The following is a 22,564-nucleotide window of genomic DNA, read 5'->3' on the forward strand; positions in this document are numbered from 1 at the left end:
CCCTGTGAGATGGACCCTACTGGGTATCTCCAGGGTGAAACCAGGCATCCCCGGCGGATGTGGGGGGCCGTTGTGGAGATGAGGCAAGCTAATGCCCATAGTTGCCGAGTGTGATCCCTTGTTTAGAGTTGGCACCGAGGCGAGAATTATCAAGTCCGCTGACCCTGGTCCACGACCCTGCCGCGTCAGGAATTGAACCCTGGTCCCGGGCTGTCCTCTGCTTCCGGGTCTGCCGCCTCTAACCAGTGAGCCACACCACTCCACCACAGTTAAACTTGTTTCCTACTTTAATCCTACAACTAAAAACATGAAATTACTCAAACAGTTTGCTTTTAGCTTAATAGGAAATTGTGCTTTTGTCTGCAGGAAATGGAACTGATTCGAAACGTGCAGGAACTTCTGAAGCGAACTTTAGAGCAGACCGTCATGCAGATACGGTAAGGCACTCTGGGAGGGATCTTTTGTCCTCCACATGCATTGTTTAACATGTTTATCTGTTCCATGGTTACAAGAGCTCAGTTACCAAGGACTGCTCACTGTCAACCTTGGAGACCGGTTTGTACATTACAGTTTCAGGAGAGTGATGGGGTTAATTAAATGACTGCATGCACACAGTGGATTCCTTGCATATTTGTGGCACCTGTCATCTAACAACAAGCTAGTTTGCATTCATTCTAATATGGGAAAATAGGTGAAAAACAACCCTTGGGTATAAAGTTGAATCCTAGCCTCTGTACTTCACTGGCCCAGCCATTGGAGGAGCAGAATTTGGTCCATGCGCTTTAAGACCACCCAAATCTTCATCTTCATCAACCTCTACATCACCTCCTCCCCCCCTTCCCACGGTATGTGGTGGGAGCCCATGGTCCTCCTTTACAGAGGCTTCAATCTCCAGAGAGCGGAGCTGAAGTTAAGAGCACTGTGGCTGGCCTGCATTTTCACCCAACACACAAACCATAAATTCAGTCAATGTCTGTGGCCGCTTTATCTCAGCTGGGGCTACAGCATTTTACTCAGTCAGCCAGAAGGCAACTCTGACCTGATCCATCAACCCAAGGAGGATTCTGTGAACCTAACCAAATATGTATCATTAATATTACATAACTACATTATTTGGTAAGCTATAGCTCAGAAGCATTTGAGAAATCGTGAAAAAATGACCAGTAGAATGTTACATTGAAAAGGACATTTACAGACCCGCCTTCGACTCACCTACTTTTCACACAAACAGCCCTTTCCTAATGTTTTTCTAAGAAACAGTTAGCCACATTTTTTAAATTGAAGGTCCAGAGTTGTTTCTCTCTTAGCACATTATTCATCAGGTGTAGCACCTGTTTTGTTACTGTCCATAGGATGTCACAGTTGCTGATTCCCTAATCTATGTGACTGTCTAAGGTACTGTGCATAGCAACCATGTTCCAAGATGGCCGCCTTGGTATAGTAGTCCATTGGCATCATGCATATATCTGAGCCTCCCCCTCACTCAGTCATTTAACCCCTTCACTGCGGCGGCAATTCCGCCGCAGTGCTAGGGGGTGGGGGGGGGGGGGGCGCGGCTCACCTGCGCTTGTGACAGAACCGCTCTGTCACGCGCCTCGGGTGAGCTGTGCTAGTGACGGAACGTTTCCGTCATGAACACGCCCGCTCAATAGAACGCGCCGCGCAGGCGCGAAATCAGGCGCGGCGAGCGGGCCATGACGGAACTGTTCCGTCACTAGCACAGCTCACCCGAGGCGCGTGACGGAACGGTTCCGTCATAAGCGCCGAACGTGTCAAAAACTAATTTGAGGTGCCACCTCATGTGATTAGAAACAAAATAGTGATTCCACTCATCAGACCAAACAGTAAATATGTTCATTGTTCAACTCCATTACGTATCAACCGTCTGTATTTTCTGTTCCCATGACACACAGCACCACCTTAGTTTAATGCCGCAGCCATTCATTTGGCGTAGGTTGTCCAGTAATTTTTCCCATCATAATGTGTAATAACACTGCCATAATGTGCAACATTTCTGTCAGAAATGATATTGCTGTTACTCAAGAATTAAGTAAATAAACAAATAGGTATGTGGAAGTCTCATTCCATATTGTGTGCCAAATAGCCACTTAATGTTGGTTGTTTAGGGGTCAGACAAACGTTATTGTTACCCTGTGCAGAGTATGGGGCGCCACTTAAACCTGTACTTTCTATTATGTATAAAGCCCATCTCCAGTTTTTACATCACTTGTTAGATAAGATGATCAGCGGACAGGGAAACAGTGTAATAGTGGCAGTGTGAGTAGGAAGAATGCAGAATTCATGCTTGGCAGATGTGTGGTAGAGTCAGGCACATGCATCAATGTTGGCTTTTGCAATTCCTTAATTGCGATTTTTAAGGAATCGCAATTAAGGAATCGCAAAAGCCTATACATGTAGAAACCGCTTAAAAAATAGTGATTTCTAAACCTTCCTTAATTGCGAGTCGCAAATTGCGAGTCGCAATTAAGGAATACCTCCCCATTCATTCCTATGGGCCAAGAGGCCCGTAGGAATGAATGGGAAGACATTCTCAAATTGCGATTCTCAATTCGAGAATCACAAATTGAGAATGCAATTTCAAGGGTGCCAGGGTGTCAAAACGACACCCTGTTACACCCCTGAAATTGATCTGTGCACATATGTTGTGCACACACATGAAGTGCATTTTACAAAGTTTTTGCAAATTACCATGAAGTTCAACTTTATGGTAATTTGCTCCCCCTATAGCAAAATCATTGATTTTTTAACTTGAATGCATTGCATGTAAGGAATCACAAAATGCGATTCCTTAAATACAATCGCAATTTGAGAACTCGCAATTCATTGCGAATTCTCAAATTGCGAGGGCCTTGTCCCTTGATGCATCGCAAAAGATAATTTTGCGATCACAAATGGCTGATTTTTGCGAATCGCACTGTTTGCGATCTCAAAAGGCTATGATGCATGTGCCTGTGTATGTGTGTGTGTGTGTGTGTATAGGCATTTATATAGCGCACTACTTACCCGGAGGGTCCCAAGGCGCTTCGACCGCTGCGAAACCCTTCCTGGCTTCCCTGAGAGATGGTCCCTTAATGGGTATCTCCAGGGTGAGACCAGGCATCCCCGGCGGTCTGGTGGGGCCGTTAGTGAAGATGAGGCAAGCTAATGCCCAGAGTTGCCGAGTGTGATCGCTGATCAGAGTGGGCACCGAGGCGAGAGAATTATCGAGTCCGCTGACCCTGGTCCAGAAACCTGCAGCGCCGGGAATCGAACCCTGGTCCCGGGCCGTCCTCTGCTCTCGGGTCTGCCGCCTCTAACCAGTGAGCAACACTACTTAGCACACATTCTCTCGTGAAAATGACACAGAAATGTCCTACTGGTGGAAGGCTATATTTTATGAATTTAGAAATAGGAATTCATTTATAAAGAAATATTAAGGAAGAATTGAATGTATTTTATAATGAGTAGATACAAAATAGCTAATATTCATACAATATCCCCAAACATTAATGGATTAAACGCAGGGACATGACAACTGTTTACAGTAAGTTGACTAGAGAGAAGGGTTTTGAGCCTACGAGAAACTGACATACCCTACTGCAACCTGGAAGGTCTGATGACACTGCACTTGATGTGGAATTTTTATGCACCCACTCAAGAAGGTGACACAGACATTTTTGTAGTTTCAAATGATTTCTTGTTAGTCAGTTAATACCAACTATAATTCCAATACACAAATCTGAACAGAATTGGGACAGAATTTTAAAAAAAATCTTGTGAATAAAAATTGGCTAGTATTCTACAAATCAGTCAGTCAGAATTACTTTATTTCGCCGGCATGATGAGGGCATAAAAGTATACTACATGTATAAAAGGATAAAAGATAAAAACATTCCACATCCTTACAGTACGATAATTATCCTACAATTCTTAATACAATTTATATGTATATTTGTATGTGACTTAATAAGTCACCCTGTGCTCACCAACTAACTCTCGACCACAGACTTAGTGGAAAAATAGTTACAGTGGTCTGCGTATCCGTAGCCCCACATTCATTTATATTTAATTGAGATAAACATTTTTGACAAAATCCACGATGGCCTTATCAAAGCCAAATGTTAAGCATATGAGCTCTAATCCATTTTGCACTTCTAAAACACTACAGCGCCGGAGCTACATAAGAACAATTTGAGCACTGGACGGCTCTGTTCTTGAAAGTAATATGATATATGTAATTTTAGATCAAACCATTACATTTGAGATTTCGTGATACAGTGGGAGGTTACATATTTTAAATTCCAAATATTGATGGCAAAGGTATATCACTTGGCTTGTCTGTCGCTATATGTCATTCTCATAATTTCCATCATTTCAAGACTGGAGGCCCAACCAGTTTTCGATGGGAGTCTGTTTCTCAGATTAGGGCAACTGTTGCCGCCCTGTCTTTGTATATTCACTCACAATACAGGCAACAGTGTCCAATACCTTGTAGCCTACCTATTTGACTTCTGCGGTTCAAAGTGTCTTCCATGACTTTTTTAGGCGAAGTATGTCCTTGCTTGAAAATATGATGAAGTTAAATGACTTTTCCTGCTTTACTGTAATTTCACGTAATAGTTGTGTAGCTTGAAAAAAATGTGATTTTGTCCTTCTAGAGGTCTTCTGGCACCCACACAACCTTGGGTAGCTGCACGCTCTAGAAATCCCTAAATCAATCAATCAACCAATCAATAAATCAATCAATCAATCAATCAGTCCTAGAGGTTTTAACTTCAGTACACAACACTACACAATTCCAACTTAATAGGTGCACTCACAATAGGTACATTTACAAAACGTCAAAGTGTAGCTAACTTTAAAAACAGGATGTTTTCTCTGTTGATCTGGGATTGGTGCCTTTTTTTAGGTCTTGCCTACAGACAGCTTTTCGCTGTCTGTTGTCAACGACCTCCTATGAACAATACCCATACTTAAAGTGTGCTTTGAGACAGTTTATACGACAGCCCATAGCTTACCATTGGTTCACTTTCATATCAAACTCTCGTTTGCTTCATATTTGATATCTTGCCTTACTCTTTTTGTGTTTGTCCCTTCCCCGGAGCATACATTCTTTATCATCTTTTGGATGGGATGTCTTGTATTCTTCAATAGCTTCACATTGGGCATCAACATATTTTTTATTTCCGTGCTGTATGATTGAACATGTGTTTTCTTGTTCTCTCACCTGTGTGTTGTTTCTTTCTTGACATACCCAACACCTCACGTTCCTTATCTTGCTTCCTCTTCACAAGTGTGCCTATTTCTCTCCCCAAAACCCCATCATGCTTTGCTCTTTTTATACCTTTTTTTCTGCAGCATGGGTTAAAAGCATTGACAAAACCAAAAAGCCAAACCCCTACGTTTGTAAATGCTTGTTCTCACTTTAGGACTCATGAAGGTCATTTCTTTGAGGTGAAATTGGGCACATACTGATCTGGAAGTGCAACAAAGAGGAGTCCATTGATTACATGAAATATGTTAGGAACACATCTACGATAAATGTGGAATCATACCCCTACAAAATCAATTCTGCATTTTCATGTTTCTTTATTACAGTTTTATTCTGGCAGTCCATCCCGGAAATAGAACAGCTCTTCTTCCGGGCAGAATGTCCTCAGTCCAGAAGCGTTGGTATCAGAGTTCTGGTACTTATACCCATTTTAGTTTTTGGAGTAGGGAGACTTCAAAGAAAGATCTTTACAATGCACAAGACCCTGCCCTTCCTGGCCCTGGCTCCAGACACACTCCAGGGGATATGCAGCTCTTTGTGTGGGGACAGGCACAACCCTATTCAGGTGCAAGTGCCAACTCCTCCCAACGCTCTAGCTCAGGAAGACCCCTCAGCCTGGTGATGTGCCATCAGGATATGCAGGACACACCTCAGCTTCCTTTGTGTGTGACTGTCTAGATTGAATTCACAAAGCCCTACTGTCTCTCTGACCCAGATGTGCATTTTAGGCACAGACAGAGACACAGACTGGCTAAAGTATGAAAACACCAACTTTCTGAAAGTGTCATTTTCAGACCTGCAATTTAAAAACCACCTTCACTAAATGATGTGGTTATAAATTGTTAGTCCACAGACACCAAACTCTAATTTTCTATCTGCTTCCAATTGGAAGGCTTTGCTGTAGTGAAAAACGAATTTAGTAGTTTTTCACAACCAGGACATGTAAAACTCAAAAGCACACCTCAAACCTTTTAAATACACTGCACTCTGCCCATGGGGCTACCTAGAGTCTACCTTAGGGGTGCCTTACATGTAACATAATGGAGAGTTTTGGCTTGGCAAGTAGGTAAACTTGCCAGGTCAGCATGGCAGTTTAAAACTGTGCACACAGGCTCTGCAGTGGTAGGCCTGAGACATGTTTGAAAAGCTACTCATGTGGGTGTCAGAATCAGTGCTGCAGGCCTACTAGTAGCATTTGCCCCCTCCACACGTAGTATACTGTACCAGGGACTTACCAGTAAATCAAATATGCTAATCATGGAGAAACTAAATGCAAATATATTTGAGACACAGAGCACATGCACTTTAGCACTGGCCAGCAGTGCTAAAGTTCCCATAGTCCTAAAACAAGCAAAAACAAATTCAAAAACAGAAAACAGAGGCTGAAGAAGGCAAAACGTTTGGGGTAACCCTTCAAAAAGAGCCATTTCTAACCCAAATAATTATTTTGAATTAAAACTGAAAGGGCTGTGACACTTCCCTGTGCATCAAAGGTAAGGTTAATATCCTCTAGAAAAAAAACTGGACATTTATATATGTTTGAAATCCTAGAGCAGCTAGGAGCTAGGACTTTTGTATGGTTTTACGTAAAATCCTCTATACTTATTCTTACCTTTAGTTCTGCTTTTGTTTACATTACTGATCATTCGCAATTACTGCAAACATAGCTAGAATACTTTTAAAGCGGTTCTGTCTCACATTGTATATGTTTATATTTCAAAGCAAAAAATACCACTTTTTGAGGATTTTTCCCATTTTTGTTTAAAGGGCCTTAACATAGAAATGATGGCCAACAAGTTAAAATACCAGCCCGGTGGAACCTAACAAGAGATAGCTGCTCTGGATGAACAGTGGACGAGCTTGTGCTGCCTCTCATGACCTTCTAGTACACAATAACTTTATTTCTCCATTCTTATGCAGTGAAGAGATTGGGTGAAATATACACAGGGTGCAGTGAGGCTTCGTGCGGAAGGATGCAGACTCAGCACAGCACAAAATGTGTCTAATGGGCACATACATACTTTCGAAGATTTTATTAAGTATTACTTTTAGTTCTTGAAAATCCATCTAGCCCCCCTGGAAAGTCTTAGGTACTCTGCTTTGCTCACTTACTCAGCGACACCGGTTTACTAACTCCTATGGCATTTATGTGGTGTCACCAAAGGCCAGCATTCCCATGTGGAAAATTGTTCCTTTTCCACTGTTCCAAGGTGTAGTTTACCTTGGAAGTTTCTCCAGCTCTGATCCAACCTTTTCCACCCTAGAAATTGTCGTAAAGTTACTCCCATCAAGAGAACCCCTTCAGAAGATGGAATGGGATTTTGTACAGGGGGCTCCATTCCCTTGTGCGGAATTGTATCCTGTGTATAATTCCAAACAGAGGGGACAGAACCCCCACACTTCCATGTTTAGCCTGTAAACCTGAATCTGGCTCAGCTTTCCAGATGCACGTCTGTGATTCTACGTGAATACCTGAGTTGGGGACCATCAGAGGGAACTCAAGGAGAGATTCTGTTCTCTGGCCATAGTTGTAAATTTCATGATTATGACCCCATATTTGCTGCTTTCCGTAGTCTCTCTTCATGTCTGCCCCATCTACATGTCTGACCCACACTTCCTGGCATTGGAAGTTTAGCGTCTGCACTGACGGGCCATTGGCATGCCACCATGACTGTACTACTACTGCACCACTCATAATCAATTCTCCAAATTATTGTTCCTATTATTTTCACATCCTCCCCAGCCTGTTAACATGCACATGACCACGCCACACACGTAGCACTGTAGTGCCCGTCTTCGCTCTTCAGAGTGCAACTGTTAATTGCATGCACTGCACCACACCTAGACACACCCAACCGATTACGCCATTCAGTGGAGAAGTGTGGCTCAGGGGTTAGAGGCGGCAGACCCGGAAGCTGAGATCGGCCCTGGACCAGGGTTCAATTCCCCGCCTCGGCGGGTCTTAGGCTCAAAAATTCCACGGACTCGATAATTCTCGCTCCGGTGCCTTCTCGATTCACGGGTTCACACTCTGCGACTCTGGGCAATAGCTTGCTTAATCTCCACAACGGCCCCTCGCGGCGGGATGCCTGACTTTCACCTTGTGGATACCCTGCCGGGGTTATCTCACAGGGGAATACCAGGACGGGTTCCCTAAGCAAGCGCCGGGAAACCCTTTGTGGGTAGCTGTACGCTATATAAGCTCAAATACATTTACATTTACATTTACATTCTCCTACAGGGTCCATTAAGGACCAGTAGGGTCCCTCGTTTCATATTCACAAGACACTACATCTCCCCCTTTGTTAAATAAAAAGTACAAATATTACATATAAACATTATAGTTCCTCAATGAGTCGTCAAGGTGTTCGATCCACTCTTCCTGATCTTGGGTACAGGTGATGCAGAGGCAGGTGTATAAGTGTGGCTGTCCGGACTCTCAGATGGAAATTTCCCACTTCTAACATCTGGAGCCAATGAACATCGAAGAAGGTGCTTGAAATGTGAAGTGTCTATTGTGATAGACTTTCCGGGATGTTGAGCTGTCACCATATTTCCTTTGCTTGTCAGAACCCTCAGTAGCCAAGATCAAAAGGAGCCTCAGACTTACATTTCCATTTATGTTTGACCAGGACCCGGTCTCCTTCCTTAACCCCTTCCATGCTGATGACGAACCCCAGCCGTCATGCACTACGGTGCTCGTGTGCTGATGACGGCTGGGGTTCGTAACGGCCCGCCCCTGTTCGTGTTGTTTACAGCACACCAGGGGAATCGCGGCCACATGGAAAGGGTTAAAAAACGTGCACCAAGCACAATGGTGTTGTCCACATTGGTCTTCATTCTGGACTTGTGAAAGGAATACGTTGTCCAGATCTCGCCAGCATCTGTCGCACTATTAGTGGTCCATTGTGGCAATTTTGTTCACATGGCTCTCCCAAACATTAAGGTGGTGGAATGTGAAATTGACCTGTAAACATGAAGAGTTGAACATAAAGCTGACTTGAGGTCACTTCCTTCTAGCGCAGCATGCTGTACTGCTCTCCAGGGTGCCCATGAATCATTCAACAATGCCTTTCGGCTGTGGCCAGAGAGGTGTACGTTTCGGATGTTTAACATTTATATCAGTGAGAAAGTACCTTCAACTCCAGGCTATTGAAAGGTGGGCCATTGTCAGACGTAAGAAGGAAGGGAACGCCCAATGTTGCAAAAATTTAATTTACTGTCCCAATGACTTTGTCATGTGTGGTTGATGATAATTCTTCCACGAGGGGAATCGAGAGTACTCATCAATGACTACCATGAGATGATGTCCATTGTTGAGAGGTCCAAAGAAATCCACTGCAATCATCTCCCACACTTTCTTTGGAAGATCAGACATAACTTGTGTGTGACGTGTTGTTTTGGGAGATAAGCAGCAACACAAATGACAGGCCTTTAATTCTCTTTCAACTCTTTCATCAAGGCAAGAAAACCACACTCGGTCTCGGCGAGCTCTCTTAGTGTCGACAATCCCATGATGACCCTTGTGTCTAGTTCAATTACTAGTTGTGCCAAACTCTCGGAAATGATAATTCTCATAACATAATTCATAATATAATGCCTTATTGAGTATCAGAAAGTTCCTCTCTCACATTTTTGACCTTTTGATATTCAAAGTAATCCATAAGAGGTTGATTATGTTTCCCCCAGGATTCCTGTGCAATAATGTCCTTGAGAGCAAGCATATCTCATCGGTGTTTGTAGCAGCAAGAATTTGTTCAGCAGATATGGCTGCAGGTGTGCTTCACTTCAATATGGAGTTAAGATATGCATCAGCTGTTTTAGACGTTGTACTGTGACACTGCAGAGGTACACGTGAACAATAGTCAGCTAGATTCTGATCTCTCCCTGGCCTATGCACAATAGTGTAATCATACTCTTGCAGTTGCAATTACCACCTCTCGATGCAAGGAGGCCTCTTGGCTTTCGGATTTTCAAAGATTGTGAGCAACTCCTGGTGATCAGTGACGCAGGGGAAGTGCTTTCCACAAAGAAGTGTTCACAAGCCCACACTACAGCTGGGCCTTCTTTCTCAGGTTCTGAACAAGCATGTTCGATCTGCAACAGACTCATGCTCACATAAGCCAAAAATGTGTCTGTTGCATTGTGTCCATTTTCCATTGTGCAGGGCAAGGATCGCACCCAACCACACTGGACTTGCATCTACAACAATCTCAGCATCTCATTTTGAATCAAAATAGCCTATTTCAGTTGTGTTTTCAATTTCATGTCTAATTTTCGTAAAGCTCTGATCACATTCATGTGACTACTTCAACAGAGTGTTCAGTTTTGTTAAATCTCTCAATGGGACACTGATTGTGGCAAAGTCACAAATGTACCTGGTATAGTAACTGGCCATGCCAAGGAAAGATCGGAGCATGGCCACATCCTGTAGAGGACAAGTGGATGATAAGGCTTGCACTATAACTGTATCTTGTGTCATCCTTTTTTCAGAGAAAATATGCCCAAAGAATTTGAGTTTTATTTTGTGAAACTCACACTTTCTGCATTCGAAGTGAGACCTGCGTCTGCAAGTAAATGGCATACTTGTGCAAGGAGTTGTCATGTCCCTTTCGAGTCACCCCAAATAGCGGTATATCATCACTGTAATTAAAATAGTATGTGGCAGGCTGTAATATGCTGCAAATTACATCCTGAAAAAGCTCAGCAGCTGACGATACCCCAAAACATAGGGCATGATTTAGATCTTGGCAGACGGGCTACTCCGTCACAACAGAGATGGATATCCTGTTTGCCGAAATATAAATACCATAATATCCTATGGGATTTACATTTCGGCGGATGGGATACCATCACTATTGTGACGGAGTAACCTATCCGTGAAGATGTAAATGAGGCCATTAGTCTTTTATATCTGAACAAAGCAACATGGGTCGAAAAGGTAGTAATGTACCTGCAGTTTTTTTCTAGTTAGAGTTGATAATACCTCTTGTGAAGATCAAAGCGGGAAAAAACCTTGGTGCCATTGAGTTCTGTAATTATGTATGAAGTGTTGGGACCTGGATGCTGTTCTCTCTCAATTTCTTTGTTATCTTGATGCATATCAGCACAAATGCACACATCCCCTCCACTGTCCTTCTGTGGCACTACCACTATTTGCGAAACCCATGGCATGGGACCAGTAGAGTGTTCAATGACATCATGCTTCAACATCGTTTCGAGTTCTTTCTCAACCACTCCCTGTAGATATAAAGCAATTCAACGATGTCTTTGAGTAACAGGATGAATGTTCTCATTAATGTGAAGGTGCTCTTTCATTGCCTTAAGCTTTCCTACTCCATGAAACAATGACTGGAACTGAATCACTCTTTCAGCATGTGCTTTCAGGTTACAATTGATAGAGATCAGCACAATGTCAGCATCAGTACTGAAAGTGAGTAAACATGCACTTGATGAAGTACCTTGAAGAACATGAATTGGTGCTTGTTCTTCAGTCTACTTTGGTCGGATGGTTGCTGCAAATGATCCTTAACTTTGCAATGGCTATTCCAGCTTCCATATCAGCAGCTTGTCGATCTGCACTTTCCTCTGCTCTCATAGCCATCAGCATCTTCTCTAGACTGAGCGTCTCTCTCAGCATAAATCGTCTGAATGATTCAGAGAGGCAACCATCAATGACTCTGAGATGTATGGATTCTTCATAAATGACTTAGTTGACCCTGCAATGCTTGATGAGGGCATCAAGTCTTTTGAAAATGTCATCCATTGTTTCACCAGCTGGCTGTCTTGCCTGTTTGAAAATATACTTTTCATAGTCGACATTCGGCATTGTATTAAAATGTGTTTCTAATGCCTCCTTAATTTGACGGTAAGATATTCCATAAGCTTGTGGTATTTTCTTTACCACTTCTTTCACTCCGTCACCTGCAAGGTTCTTTAAGTATTTGATTAACTTTTTGTCACCTGACTTTTCTACCACATCGATGAAATCATCATATGTTTCGATCCCGGCAGTCCGTCTGTCACCAGTATTCTGCTTTTGGCGGTATTGAATGGAAGCAGTAGTTCCAGAAAGGCGGTGGTGCCATATTTGGCATTCGTCTCTGCAGACATTGGGACCCTTCAAAATCTTGAAGACTTTTTGAGTTGTGCTGAGCGCAACCAGCGACCTCGATTGTTGCCGCTTCAAGTACCACTGGCTCTGTATGCACAACCCTGTGCGTTCACTTGGATCATTGTGGATGCTACTTTCCACTTTGCACGCACTGTCCTCCGACCAGGGCTCGTCTCAATGTTGGACAACTCTTTCTTCTTTCTTGCCGGTAAGTGCAGTTGTGTTCTTCACACTTGGTAGCGTTTCTTTGTGCCTGGATGCTTCTGCTTTTTCCACTCATCTGCACCTGGCTGTTGCTGCCTTCAGTGCTGCTCTGTACCCGGTTGTCGCTGCCTTTAGCGCTATCGTTCTGTACATATGATGGCTCAGTGGTATAGTGTGGTGCCGTACCTCTTTATTTGCCTTACCCGCAGGTTCCTGGCTGACTGTTAATACGCTTCTCTGTAGGGCCTTAGCCAACTTTGAAAATCTTGCAATGCCTGGAGTGATCTTTGATTTCGCATACACCAACTGTAGGCTGCTTCACCTCAACTGAGGCGCATGTTTGCTTAACCATGCCAAACTCTCCGGGAGAGCAGTCTTGCTTCTTTGGGGCACGCATCCCATACTCGTCGCCAGGTGTCCCTTCCTCCCCAGCCTGGTAGCATGCAAATGACCACGCCACACACACACCCAGGGCTCGAGTCGGGGTACCACGCGGTTGGACAGCATCCCCCCACTTATTTTAACAGGAGCTCGATTACAGGAGCAAATGGAGCCACACATTCACTCTTTGGCCTCTCTGGGGCGAGTTCGGAGCTCATTCAAAACGCTGGTCACGCGCTGGCTTCTCCGATGCAATCGCATCTAAGGGGTGAGTGAGGGGAGGCAATGAGTCTGATGGTGCAAGCCACCTTTCGTGACATCAGCGTCCCCCCCACTTATTTTTTTAGGACTTGTGCCCTGGACACACCAACCCGATTGTCATTCTCTTATGTGGTGCATCAAGGACCAGAAGGTTCCTGCTGTTCATATTTGCAAGACACTACAGTTATTATGCGATTGCAAATTTCATTCTCATAGGCGTGACAATTTGTAACATTCCTTATGTTATGCTGCCTCCCAGTGGCAAAATACGATCGCAGCAATCTCACTTTAGACTGCGCTTATTCTGAACTGTACTTACTGGCTCTTTGTAGTCAGTCGTTCTGCGTTCTGTCCTTATTAACTGGTTGCATTTGTTTCTCCTTCAGTCTGTTTTCGTTTCCATTATGTTCTCAGAAGTAACACAGGCCTTAAATGGCACATCGGTGTGAACAATGACATATTCTATAACTGCAGATAATGGGCCAGGCGCACATAAGTTTGTAAATGTATAAAAGCTCATGAAGTCAGAACAATTTGTATGAGAAGATACAGCTTTCGCATCAAGACGATGTGGTTAAAGCAGCACACCTCAGACGAAAAATTAAAGCAATTTTAACCAAGCGGTGAGGAAAGCCCTCTTTCAAGCCCTGAAACCTCCGTTAGTTAATTCGGGCATTATTATAGTCACGTATTACATATGGTATGAGACGGGCTGCCGCAAAATGTGTAAAGAGTTTTCAAGATAAAATAGGTGCTTTCAAAATATATATTTTAGTAATACCCAGTCAGACTGTACACAGTGCGAACATTTATACAGCTGTCTGTAAAAAGGACACACGCCAGCGCTCATCTAGTAGCAACTTACATGAATGTATGACTTTCCAATGCATGCAGTCCCTTTAATTGTTTATTTTCTGAGGGACCCCCCCAAACATCTGTTTTTAAATGACTCTTTACCGCCCTTTACCACTAGTCACCTCTAAATCCTAAAGTTACACTTACCTCCCTTTCCTGCTACTCACCCCAATCCCTAAAACTATCCTTACCTCCTTTTAGCACTGCCCACCCCTAAACTCTAAAATTACCCTTTCCGGCTTTACCTCTACCCACCCCTTAATCCTAAAATTACCCATACCTCCCGTTAAACCCTAATATTACCCTTACCTCCATCTACCACAACCCTACCTCAAAACATAAAATGACCCTTATTTTCCTTTACCACTCTCCACACTTAAATCTTTTATTTTTAAACAGCGTAATAATTGTTAATACAATCAATATTTGCCTGGTTGTTAAAGGTATGCACGAAAAAGGGTACAAATACTTACCTGTGTGCTATTTAGTAAAGACTACTTTGTAAAGGCTGTTTCTTCCCACATATTTCCTATAAAAGAGTGAATCTTTGTATCCATGAGGCTCCAAGTGACTCCATCACTTATTTAGAGCCTCTGCTAGTTCCCCAAGAACCTTTGCATTGCTGATTAACCAGCTGAACACATTTACATATCTGTGAGGTAGCAGGCACCCTGACAAGAAGGATTATTGTTTCTTCCTCAGCTCACTGTCCCTCCCTTGATGTCACAGCACAGACGAGTCCCCCTACTGTCACTGTCATCCAGAGACACCTCTGGTTCAGCATTAACCATCCACCAAAGGTTGCTTCTTTACAAAAAAGTATGGGGACCATTTTCATAAAATTAACAAAAGCTTGGGACACCATTCCGTATAGATCCCACTCACTTCGACCTCTCTGAAACAAAAGAAAAAAGTTTTTAGCTATTCCTAGGCAGGAAATTGCTTTAATCCTGTAGAGATTCCTCTCTGTAGAGAAACATTGCTTCAAAAAGTGACTAATAGTAATAGTGCTGAAGGTGTAACTTGATAGATTTCTTTATGGAAAGTTAATAAAAATCATTACATTTTATAAACAGCATCTGTACCTATGAAATAACACCTACGGCTCTTGTTAAGTTGCGCCTATTTACTTCTCTTATTGACAGGCGTAGTTTGTGTCTGACTCCAGGGATGTTCCAACAAGTTTACAATTCAATAGTCCTTTTTTTAACTCAACACAGCCCCCTCCCCTTTGAGTACCGGGGTAATTTGTTCCCTTTCAACACTTTCTGCAGCAGTTCGTCTGAATCGTTCACAATTAACTTCAGTGTGCAGTTAAGTGTGAACAATGTAATAAAACAATGTAAATTAAAAAATGTTTCACATGGGGGGGAGGGCGCCTCCTTTGGGATTTCCCTAACACCGGTCCCGACTCACGCCTAGATATTTTTAAAAGTGACTCTTAAGACAAAACTTCAAATTACATCAGCTTCTCAGGCTTAATTTATTAACTTACATTGGTTTATGAATATTTGCACAAAATACAATCACTGGTACAATAAGCTACTCTACAAAATGTACTAAGCAACATGAATTCAAATTATGAAAATTATTATTCTAAGGTGAAAATAAAGATTTCACATAAATGCCCAAAGTGCTTATTGTTGAACATAGGAATGACATGTATATCTTTTTACATAAACAAGGGGAATCCTACTTACAGTAAGTAGGATTCCCCTTGTTTATGTATCTATGCCTGTGGAGTAAGAATCCTACCTCTTTACTCTACCTCCCTCCTTTGTTAATTTCATGTATATCTTTTTAGCCACAAACATGACTGTATTTATTCGATGGAGAGAATAAGCTGTCTGTCATTGGCCGATCATATGGAACCATGCTTGACCTTAATATCTTTGCATACAATAAAACACAGCCTCCCACCCATTTCATGAAGACAAGCACATGTTTCTAGCTAGTGATAAAAATGTTTATCGTTTTTTTTTAACGGAGTTTTATATAGTGCGAACTTGACCCGAAGGTATTCGAGTCCTTTACATAGCACCAGTTGTATTACATGAGAGAGCAAAAGAACCAACTTGTACTTCAAACAACTTTGCACATCACGTCAGCATAAATAATGAACAACTACCACCTTCCAATTGGAAAATTCTGCTCCTTTCAGTTACATTTTGTGCATGTTGCATACAGAGTCTGGGATTCCATTCCTGGTCCAGTATATTTGACCAAACTGGAGATTTTCCAAACTGGAGATTCTCCAGCCTACGGTAACTGGCCCATCCCTAGCCCAGTATATGTTATTAAACTAGAGATTCTCCAGCTTTTGGAAACTGGACTAGTGTTTTCTAATTTGGATTTTCGTGGAAAGTGGAAAAATGTAATGCCCTTTTGTCAAACAATGACAAAAAATAACTAAGGAAATTAATATTGTAGTGATATGTTCAAGAAATAAATGTAATTGTTCTTTCATTCAAAAAGTGTAAATATGTTTTTCTTTTTTGGACTCTCCACCAAATTGTAACATTTATTGTTAGAGTGCCTCCGTAAGATTTGATACTAGGGTTGTTTTCCTAGGGTTTTGACACTCTCTGGGTTGAGTTCAGCGGGGCCATTATTACCATAACACCCTTGGTTTTTGTATTTTAAAAAATTATTTATGAAGACCGAGGCAAAATGGGGGCTGATTCTCATATTGATTTTTCGAATTATTAAGTGTTTGAAAGTAGTTTCTTTCGAATATTTTCATAACCAAATATTAATGAACGAATAGTAATGAACAGTTCATTGAACATAATGTCTCTTCCTTTTGGAAAAAGAGGACAACACTCATTTAATTTGAATTATTCTAACAATATGTAAGTTAGGTGTGTTTTTTGTTACAACTCCAGAATTCCAGTTTTTTAAAATAACGCAGGTACTTTTATTTAAAAAAAAATTGTCAGCTGAAGATGCTTGAATATACAAGTTCTAAATAAATAGGTGAACAATAATAGGGTAAACACTTCTAAAACAAATATTACAAATGCATTGTTCTCGAATGCTGTATTTTGCACTGAATAGCAACCTGAAGAGATAATAAAAAAAAGTTTCACAATGAATTATGAAGAATGTGAATTTGCATTATTGAGTTCATTTTTCCTTTTGTAGTCTAGTAAGGAATTTAAAGAGAATGAAACCAGATGACCTTGATTTAAATTCCAGCCTCCCAACTTTATTAGTTTGTGTGATCCTTATGCTCTTTAGGGCACACCTGATGCTTCAGTGATCATACTCATTAATTTAATGTGATATTTTAGGTTTTCCCCATTTTTACTCTAATTAAATCACTGTCAATATCATTTAGTTCTTTGTATTTTTACCTCTCTATTCTGACCATCTCGAAGCTACCAATGGTGGCATTAGATGCTTTTTAACTTCATAAAACATGTCTCAAAACAAATTATTACCATTGAATCTACAATTATTTTGTTTTTCAGGTTGAACCGGGATGCCAAGGAAACTCTTGAAATGGACTGGTCGGATAAGGTTGAAGCCTATGACATCGATGACAAGTGTGGAAGATACAACAACCAAAGCACTAACATCCAGTTTCATCCAAACTCTTCAAAGTTTGAGGACTAGTAAGATATATATGTTGTCTTTTGCATGTTCACAGTGAGTGACAGAGTGTGCTTGAATAATCTTAGGGTTTACAACCTTTCCTTCTTAAACTCTAGAATGACCGGATGCAAGCTTTCTATCGTGTATCTAATGGTTTCTCAGAAATGGGTTGAATGGGATTCATCAAGTTTTCTTTACAGTTGTCCCTTTCAGGCTGTGCCTGAGGTTATAACTTTTGTAGCAGGCAATGAATATTGTGGTCTTTATTTCTCTAGGGGAATTTGTTTTTCCCAAGAAGCCCATTCTTTCGAAATTCCTACCTTAACCCCTTGCATGCTGCCGCGATTCTGCGCCTGAGCGGCAAAATCGCGAGTGGGCGGGTTTATGACGGCCCCCAGCCGTCATCAGCACACGAGCGCCGTAGTGCATGACGGATGGGGGCCGTCATCAGCATGCAAGGGGTTAAAACTGTGTCAATGTCTAAAATTTAAAAAGTATTCATATTGATTCTTAATCAATTTAGAATGTACACATTGGAGCGTGCTTTTTAAAAATCATTGTTATTTTTTTTAAAGTTTAAATTTTTCTAGTTTTCTAAATTGAAGAGTTACTTTTCCAAAATTTAAAGCATTTTATTCCCCATCATTATACAACAAAAGATCCCAGAGCGCTTTTGGAGCGATGCTTTGATGTTTACAAGGATGTTAGAGTTGAATCACTGCAAGTAGTTCACTCGTGCCAGCCTTTCCATGAATATTCATCGTATTATCAATAAACTCCAACTATGAATACGTTTTCATTTTTTATTTTGTTTCCCTATATGGCATGAAGTTTCCAAATCCTCCTAATGCTTGGCAGGCAGTGGGGGTATGCCTTCCCAGAGTGGGTCAAACCTTTTTGTCGCCCTGTGCCAAGAGGGTTGTTCCATTAATTTATTATGCTTGGCTCCACTGGAAATCACTTCTGCTAGGACATTGCAATAGGACTGCCAGTTCTGAGTAGAAATCCTTTTCGAATAGAAATTGGGGAGGTTGATTTCCCAGCCTTTTTCCAATATCTGGATCTTGGTATTTTATGGTCCAATATTTGACATAGATTTTTCGAATCTCACCTCTTTCCTAGATGGAAGGATTAATCTTATACTTTAATATAATTTTTTCCTAAAATTTGTTCTCTCATTGTTATCAATCCCTCTGTACGTTTTTTCTCTTTAGCTCTTTGATCATATAAGCAGTCAAAAAAAAAGAAAGCTAAACCATCACTAAACATTATATAAAGTACCACGTGGGTGACTGGAGAACTATGAGAATTCTATGGGATTGATTTGGTCAGGAAAAGGGAATGAGGCAGAGACAGTACACAAAAATGTCAACAACTTGAAACCAAATACATTATCAGACTAAGGACAAGGACTTCATATAGACTTACCAATGTTGAGGAGCTTTACGAGCATTTATAATTCAACATAGATCAAATTGTATTCTTCATTATAATTAGGGTGACACTTGAAACTCTATGAATAATCTACATTATTTAATTTAACTATTATGTTTTGAAAAATTAGTAAAATGGGCAGCCACTGAGGCCAATCTCTTAGGGACTATCAGGCACATGCATCAATATTGCTTTTTGCGATTCCTTAATTGCGAAAAATAAGGAATCGCAATTAAGGAATCGCAAAATGCAATGCATCAAGAAAACGCTAAAACAAATCGCGATTTCTTAATGTTCCTTAATTGCGACTCGCAAATTGCAACTCGCAATTAAGGAATACCTCCCCATTCATTCCTATGGGCCCATAGGAATGAATAGGAAAGACATTCTCAATTTGCGATTCGCAAATTGAGAATGCGATTTCCAGGGTGCAGGGGTGTCCAAAGGACACCCTGTTGCACCCCTGAAATCCATTTGTGCACATATGTTGTGCACACACATGCCCTAAGGGCATGTGTGTGCACAACATGAAACTTTGAAAAATGCACAAAAGTGCATTTTTCAAAGTTTTCGCAAATTACCATGCGGTTCAACCTCATGGTAATTTGCTCCCCCTAATTGCGAAATCGCATTTTTTAAAAGTTCCATGCATTGAATTTAAGAAATCGCAAAATGCGATTCCTTAATTGCAATCGCAATTTGAGAATTCGCAAATATTTCGAATTCTCAAATCGCGAGGGCCTTCACCCTTCATGCATTCCAAACGCAGATTTTGCGATCCCAAACGGCCGATTTTTGCGATTTGCACTGTTTGCGATCGCAAAATCCTTTGATGCATGTGCCTGTATGATCTTTCCAAAAACGTTATAAAATACAACACTGACGCCGTTTATGATTTGAGGGATGGGTAAAATCATGATGTTAGAACTAATAATGAGTGGACTTATTATTAGAACAAAATGTAATTCCTTATTAAATGGGCATATGACTTTGGAGAACATAGAACTAAACCACAGAGGTTGAATGACTGGTCGTAAAAACAAATGGTTTTATGGTAAGTTTTGTTGAATTTTGTTAATACATATGTTAAAAACTATAAATCCCAGAACGCACCAGAACATGCTGGATGGACATGGGTATACAATTGACAGTGAGAAAGGAGTTACAGATCGTAAAAAAAACTGGGACGGCCAAGACGCTTTGGTTTTTTATTGGTAGTTCCATTAAAGATTTCTAATTTGTCTAAGTCTTGAAGTGCAACATTTACTTTGTATACTGAATGTGTGTATGTATATGTATATACACACACACACACACACACACACACACACACACACACACACACACACACACACACACACACACACACACACACACACACACACACACACACACACACACACACACACACACACACACACACACACACACACACACACACACACACACACACACACACACACACACACACACACACACACACACACATATATATATATAGCGAGAGAGAGAGACAGAGAGAGAGAGAGAGACAGAGGGAGTTAGAGAGAGAGTTAGATATAGATATATAGGCTTTAAGGCAATTTTGGCCTAATCCAGTATTCGGCCTCTTAGGAATCAGGCAATGTCAGAATGCAATAGAAATATGTTTGAGTGGGACTAACGTTTAGTCAACATCGAGAGTTTTGAAATTCCTGAAAGAGGCTTATAAAGTCATGCATAGTAATGCTCTGCCTGTACTGAATTCATTTCAAATCCAGTCCTTCGTATGTTTAAATACAGTATTATATCCCTACTCTATTTTTCTGCGGTATAATTACTGGTGTGTCATTAAAGGGGTTTAATTCAGTCAATGTTTGACCCTCACTTTATGTAAACATACCACTAAATCCTCCTGGTTTTCCATGTGGCACATTGCACTTTACACATCGACCTCCAGTAGTACCCGGTAAGCGACCAGGGCCACAGGATGGGTTATATTACGGCATATGTAGAATGAGAAAGCCCAGTTAAGCACTATGTACCTTATGCACTAACAAAAGAGCAGCTATTTGACTACCTTGCACACTGTTTCATGACTACAGTGTTGGAATGAACAGCTTTTAAGCGGGAAAAGTTTTAATTATGCCTCCCTTTAAGAATGAAGTTTGTGCCATGTTGAATAGTTTATATTGTTTTTAATATGTTAAATTATTACGGTTTTAAATAACTAAAAACAATAACATTCATTACATATATATATATATATATATATATATATATATAGTCCCCTGCTATTCGCGAAGGATGACGAAGTGAAGTGAGCCAACCACCACAGGTGCAGTGAGTTATTCACCATGAGGCAAGGCGGAGCTAAAATTTAAATAGAGTGTGAGAAAGGATGCTGGACTGAAAGCATTTAAAAAAGGCGTTCAGCCGAAACCGGTCATGCAAACCAGTTTTAATAAAGTTCAGAGAAACGAAGCCCCTCTGTGTCCTGCTTATTCAAATCCGCATGGAGGAGATGTTTTGAGTGGATGTTATTTGCGTTCCCTATGACGCAAATGCAGGACCCTTTCAGAGAAGCGGCCAGTAAATCATGGGAATGAACTGAAATTAACCGTCAAACCGGTATTATTTCCTGGCTCTCCACCGTATCCTCCCAGAGTCGGAACCTGACCTGAAACAGCTAACTTGCACCAAGAACGGAAGCGCTGTGATCGAAAAGCGGCGCTTTTACAGACTGTGTAAAACGGAGGTTGGTGGATGAAAGCATGGGGCATTTAAATTTCTTGAACGGATTACATCTAATCTCCCACCCCACGGCACAGAAACATCACTCTGCGGCATTATGGGACTGGTCCCCTGCTATTCGCGAAGGATGACTAAGTGAAGTGAGCCAACCACCACAGGTGCAGTGAGTTATTCACCACGAGGCAAGGCGGAGCTAAAATTTAAATAGAGTGTGAGAAAGGATGCTGGACTGAAAGCATTTGAAAAAGGCGTTCAGCCGAAACCGGTCATGCAAACCAGTTTAATAAAGTTCAGAGAAACGAAGCCCGCTGTGTCCTGCTTATTCAAATCCGCATGGAGGAGATGTTTTGAGTGGATATATATATATATATATATATATATATATATATATATATATATATATATATATATATATATATATATATTCTTCCGAACCTTCTCACACCGAGAAGAATGGAGACGCACTCACGGACATGTTCAATTCAGTATTCTTTTATTCAGTAATCCACATGGGTCATCGTTATTCAAACCAACGCGTTTCAGTGTCCTCCGACACCTTGATCACGGTCCGTGGAATGCTGCTGAGCTGGGGGATGATTTCGTTGATGGGGACGTGCTCAACGAAATTCGTTTTGCTTTGTTTATTTCAAAGCACACGCAGGTCTCCATCAACGAAATCAGCCCCCACCGCAGTGAAATCAGCCCCCAGCTCG

The 22,564-nt window shown here is 41.4% G+C and overlaps 1 protein-coding gene across 1 annotated transcript in view; it reads left to right on the forward strand.

Annotated features, from left to right (window-relative positions):
• The window catches only part of LOC147668894 (tektin-4-like), a 71,562-nt gene that overhangs the window by 14,225 nt on the left and 34,773 nt on the right, over window positions 1–22,564 (forward strand). Inside the window, exons 2-3 of the mRNA XM_086948373.1 lie at window positions 367–437; window positions 17,561–17,704. Of these exons, the coding sequence (XP_086804499.1) occupies window positions 367–437; window positions 17,561–17,704 (215 nt within the window). The remainder of the gene's footprint in view (window positions 1–366; window positions 438–17,560; window positions 17,705–22,564) is intronic.

Source organism: Lissotriton vulgaris, unplaced genomic scaffold (genome assembly GCF_964263255.1).
Source record: "Lissotriton vulgaris unplaced genomic scaffold, aLisVul1.2 SCAFFOLD_1641, whole genome shotgun sequence".
Lineage (NCBI taxonomy): Eukaryota > Metazoa > Chordata > Amphibia > Caudata > Salamandridae > Lissotriton > Lissotriton vulgaris.